Source organism: Hibiscus syriacus, unplaced genomic scaffold, assembly GCF_006381635.1.
Source record: "Hibiscus syriacus cultivar Baekdansim isolate YM2019G1 unplaced genomic scaffold, ASM638163v2 tig00006613_pilon, whole genome shotgun sequence".
Lineage (NCBI taxonomy): Eukaryota > Viridiplantae > Streptophyta > Magnoliopsida > Malvales > Malvaceae > Hibiscus > Hibiscus syriacus.
In genome coordinates, this window is record NW_024062103.1 from 96776 (window position 1) to 102245 (window position 5470).

General features: G+C 35.9%; 1 protein-coding gene across 3 annotated transcripts; it reads right to left on the bottom strand.

Moving 5' to 3' along the window:
* Nucleotides 1-441: 441 nt before the first annotated feature.
* LOC120200885 lies at nt 442-5238 on the bottom strand. Of its 3 annotated transcripts, none has more exons than XM_039201619.1 (6): nt 4774-5237; nt 4566-4679; nt 3440-3520; nt 1752-1807; nt 1484-1580; nt 442-756 (listed from the first exon to the last, which is right to left on the bottom strand). In XM_039201619.1, the coding sequence occupies exons 1-6, from the start codon at nt 5107-5109 to the stop codon at nt 646-648; spliced, it is 795 nt and encodes a 264-aa protein (XP_039057550.1). In that variant the 5' UTR covers nt 5110-5237; the 3' UTR covers nt 442-645. The 3 variants fall into 3 exon arrangements, with proteins under 3 accessions (XP_039057550.1, XP_039057549.1, XP_039057548.1); XM_039201617.1 differs by having other exon boundaries at nt 465-756; nt 1752-1924; XM_039201618.1 differs by lacking the exon at nt 3440-3520 and having other exon boundaries at nt 1752-1924; nt 4774-5238.
* Nucleotides 5239-5470: the final 232 nt, after the last annotated feature.

Genomic DNA, 5470 nt, shown 5'->3' on the forward strand with positions numbered 1-5470 from the left:
TCGAAATTGATTTATTCATTTCGGAGCTTAAGGGCATTAGTTATTCCAAGGTTTGGAAATACTTTAGGTCATTTACACTTTAGGGACATTTTGATCATTTTACACTTTAGGACATTTCTATAAATCCAATATAGATCCAGAATTGAAATAGATGTAACAACTCGAGAGACATTCATGTTGTTAAAGAATAAATAACATGTTCAAATCAAAGCATTGACTAACTTAAATCTATAAAGATCGAACTTCTCTACCTAGTTATGAAAAAAGAATTTTCCAAATAAAATAATTGATAAGATGGGAGGAAATAATTTTACCGTTGACTGCATCCATCTATCTGCATGTAATGCCATGCAAAACACAGAAAATGGAAGTAATGATTTAACCTTGTCCTCCATGGTTAGGCGCTTTGTTGACTTTCACAGGGTTTGAGTGAACGTAAACAAAAGATAAAACATTTATACATGCATACGTTTATAAAGTTTGCTACATACATTTCATTGATTCATTATCCTTCTCCAAGAAACTGACTATAATATTAACCTATATAATCTCTTATATAAGAATATCTACACTTGGATCACAAAGAACATACTTTAACCTGGTATGGTTACTCTGCTTCTCAAGATAACAACGGGGTTGCAGATTTCAGAAGGTATTAGCATCGTCCCTGAGTGTGGAGAGAGAAAACGGGGCAATGGCTACGTTGAAAGTAGGCGACCCTACTCTGTCTATGTGTTTCATTTCAAAATCTCCTTCCTGCACCGCAATGAACCTGTGCAAGTAAGAACTTGGACAGCCTTTGTAGTCCCAGTAGGCCAAAGATCAGGATATAGAAGGGCACCAAAAGTGAAAAATGAATACACCAAATTTGCAGAAAAAGACATGCATTACATACAAGGGATTGGCATCAGAAATTAAGCTTCCACACCCTCAGTAGAGTGGAGAAAATACCAAGAAAAAATATTAGGGTCAAGTAATCTAACTCATGTCAGTCAGATTATAGATTCGATGATGACTGTGTCACTGCCAAAGAAAGATCATCATTAGGGCGGTGTTAGAATACCAATATTCAGCTCAAAAAATTGAAGTACAGATCACAAACCAATGGGGACCGACTAAATTCCAAGATATGCTTTGCATTGTTTGTCCCTCTACTCATCTATCACAACTATTTTCTACCTGGACCATCAATTTATTGTGAACTAAGATAATATATCAATGCAGATTGAAACCTTGGAATATGATCTTTCTTTACTGAAACATGGAAGGAATTTACCCAATCACTAAAACGGATTAGTGCAAGTTGCATCAATCAAACCGTGAATTAAACATCAAGATAAGTGCTATTGTACAAGTAAAAGCCAAATCAAAAAACGCAAGTTAAAGAAAAATAAATTATTTTCTGATTCCACTACTTAAACTGTACTTCAGTTTTGACAAAATCAAGCATTTTTTCCAGCAATAGAGAGCAGTTCTGTCATACCATTCTCCCACTGGGAGTGCTTAATGGGCACGCAGATGAGTATTCGAAACCTGTTTTGGGAAGAATAACTGGCTGTTCCCCTATAACTCCAATCCCCCTGCGGATCAGATTTTATGATTTCAAGGAATAAAATAACTTCCATCCAATTCTTGTCAAACAAAGGAAGGAGACAACTGAAACTATGTTAAAAATTATATGCAAAAGATAGCAAAGAAGATAATTTGCTTCTTTTTATTTTTTCTAAAAAGAAGATAATTTGTTAACTCACCAAACATTTTCAGTTTTCTCATTGCCATCTGTGATAATCCAGTGCCTTCTGAGAAGCTGGACAGGACGATCTGAATTATTGGTTATTCTTATTCTGTATGCGAAAAAGTATTGGCCCCTCGAAGGCAGACTACGCCCCTCTATGTACACACTCCTAACTTGAACTCTGATTCCCTGAAATATCCAAATATCTTATCAAACTAACAGTTTTTGTCCCCTCTATTTCATCTTTAAATAAGCAATTATCTTTTGTTGGCTGTCTTCACATGTCCAGATTAACATACTAAAATGTCCAATAAGGGAGTGAAATAGTTTAAAGGGGTAAGACATTCTACTGGGGGAAAGCTGGGCCTGGAAAAAGATGCTGGGGCTTAGAGACTTGATACCCCTTCTTGTTGGACTGCAGGGTGATTTTAAAACCAGTAAAGTATGGGATCGATTGAGACATAGGAATCAAAAAGTGGCTTGGCATAAACTTGTTTGGGGGAATCTCACTTTCCCTAAGCATTCATTCATTGCCTGGTTGGTAATTTTGGACAGATTGGTGGTTAAAGCCGAGCAGGTGGAATGGGAATTCAGACTGATCCAAGCTGCTGCTTATGCAGTGAAAAACTGGAGACTAGGTATCATCTTTTTTGTTGCAATACATATACAAAACAACATTGGGATATTGTGTTTCTAGCTTGTGATTTGCAGCTAATTTGGTTAACACGGGGTGATATCTGGGAATGGATTATTAGATTGGAGGTGGGAAGAAGCTGATTTCTACTCTTCTAAGAATTGCATGAGCTGCCTTGATCTCCAAAACCAGTGCAAGTTTTATTCAAGTTTATTACATGTATAGTTAGAGATAGGTTACTTAATGCAAATGTTATTGTAATGGGTCTACTGAATTACTTGGAAAATGGGGATTACTGTAAGACTGTAAATAGTTAGCCGGTTTATACTAATTATATGCAGTAAGAAAACTGTTCTAATTGATGCTTTGAATGGTAATAAAACTTCTGAACAGGAAAAAAAGATACAGAAGGAATTAGGACCACAAAGAATACCTCAAGTTTGGTCAGATAACTATTTTTTAAAAGGAACATAACAGAAAGCGTATCTAACTTGAAAGTCTTGAGTCTTGGAAACAGTAATGGCTAAATTTAACCTATAGAACTAGAATACAATTTTAGAACCTAGAAATGAAGACATTTCACACCTTCAATAAGCACACCTCACAATTCAGAAAGATCTCTAATTTATTCAAGGCTATTCACTTGTTGCTCGCACTGCAGATCTTTTACTTTCAAAAATGACATTATCCAGAAAAACATTCTAGATTAAGGATAAAAAAAATGCCTAAAATGTAAATATATTCACATGTAAAGGTTGTAAAATTTCACTTTTGATATTTATGAAAATTTAAACATTATTTCTAATTCCTCAAACTTATGTTTGCTTTTCTATCCAAACAACTTTTGTTACTCCACTCACAATAAAAAGGCAATCAGCAAAACCAACACCAAATTGAATCTTAGAAACTAAGTCAAAGGAGGTCGAATCCAGCTAACAAAGATTAAAAACAATCTAAATTATCAACCACTCCAATGCAGTCCTCTAGACTAGAAAAACATTTCAAAGTACTAATAACATCCTTCTAGAAACCAGCAACGACAGCTATATGGAATTAGATTAATTTCATACCAAGGTTGTTGCATCACTTGAACATTTCAGGAGAGAGTGAGGTGCAATTTCCTTCAACTCGTCGCGATATCTAGCAGCATCCTGAAGAATTGCAGGCATGGCATCAGAGTCAATATGTGTATCATAAACATGTACTGTATAAGATTGTTATGCATAAATAATCTATAATTGTTTAACACTAGCAACGCAAAATGGAATTTGGTGTGTGCGTTTTTTTAGGGGTGGTGGAGTACAGTAAATATAAAAGTAAACCAGAACAGAAATGAAACCGGATGGTATTAAAATGAAATAGAAAGTGGTTTATGAATGTGACATGAAACAAGCATAGTTCAGCAAACAGCAGTTAATTTCCAATATCTTTCAGTGATATTTTGTTACATTCATGATGATTCACGGGAAAAATAAAAAGGATGAAAAAAATTACCAGGAGATAAAATATGAGACTGATCTTATCTGCGTTCAAACTATAGAGAATACAATAGGAAAACTAAAGAAAAATTACTTTAAAAAATGGATAAAAAGGCAATCAAAATGTGCAAAAAGGAGTTTGGAAATAAAAATTAAAAGCCAGACCTAACAAAATTGCATATACAGATGAAGAAACAAAGCAAAAATATACAAGAATGATGTAAACATATCATAAAGAAACTCTAATAGAATGCCAAAGACTGAGAACCTCGTCGGGAAGCTTCATCTCAAAAGCATGAGACTAGGTTTACACTGAGAGCCTAATAAGGGACTACTTCATTGAGACTGCTAGAAAGAAGAAAGATCAATATAGTACTTACTATAAGTATAAGCTAAGCACAAAAATAAAACTCATAATTGTGATTAAACTTACTGACTTGAAGAACTAGAGTTGCGTTTTAATCTTTTAGCTTATCCATTTTGAAACCCAAGAAAAAGTAAACATGAAATGTGAACTAAGTACTGCCCATACTGCAGTCTGTAGTTGGATTATGAGAACATATTTAACTGAAAGTTAACTAGTAGTAATTCAGATAGCATTTCAAAGTTCAAACTAAAATGCCAAATTCCATGATTCCAAATCTTTCAAAGCTATTGAATGTGAATCAATAAAAGACAGTTAAAAACAAAAGATGGCACTAGAATGTTGGGAAAATACCTCAAATCTTTCAGCAGCAACAGCCTCTTTGATCAACTTCCTAAATCTCAAAACAGGCTCCTCTTCCTCGAATATCTTCAAAGAATCACGTATCCTCGCAGCTTCTTTATAATCCTAAAATCCCAAACAAACCTTCTTGCCTCGTTTATATAATTAGAAGAAAGAGAGAGAGAGAGAGAGAGAGAGAGAGAGAGAGAAAAGAGCAGACCTCAGATTTAGCAGCAGCCTCCATTTGTTGTTTCAGCGTTGCATAAGTTTGGCTCCGAGATAAAAACGACCTCTGATTCTGAGTTGGATTGGGGTCCAAACTCGGTATCTCCCCTCCACCAGCGTTCCCGCCAGTCCCGTTCCCATCCACCGCACAACTCACTACCCAACACTTGCGAGCAGCAGAGTCACGATCCCAACAACCGGACCCGACCCTTTTCCTCCTCCCAAAGTCCAGGTCAATCGCCAATCCGTGATCGAGCCGAGCAGGAAAGCATGTGCTCCTCGTTGCCCCGGAATTCAAATCAGTAAAAAACTTAAGGCTGAACGAATGCATCTTTTGTTTTTCTTTTATTTAAAATCACCTCGGTAGTTCCGTCACGTTTCCAGTGCTTTGCTGCCAAAAAAATGCAGGAAAATCCCCGGGATTCTGAGAGCCAGGAAAATTATGTATGTTTGGATATGATAGGATAGGAGGGTGTTGTTGACAGCACAGCCGTTAAGGAGAAAGAGAGACCACGTTTTTCATTTTAGCGTCTTACCGTGAGCAAAAGATCGTTGCACGCATGTATCAACAAAAACAGAATCCATATCCATATCTATAAAAGGACCATTGATTCCATCCCGGTTGGTTAGTTTTTTTTTTTAAACATTATTGTTATTTATCGGTTAAGGATGAAGCCCAATGCTCAATTTCT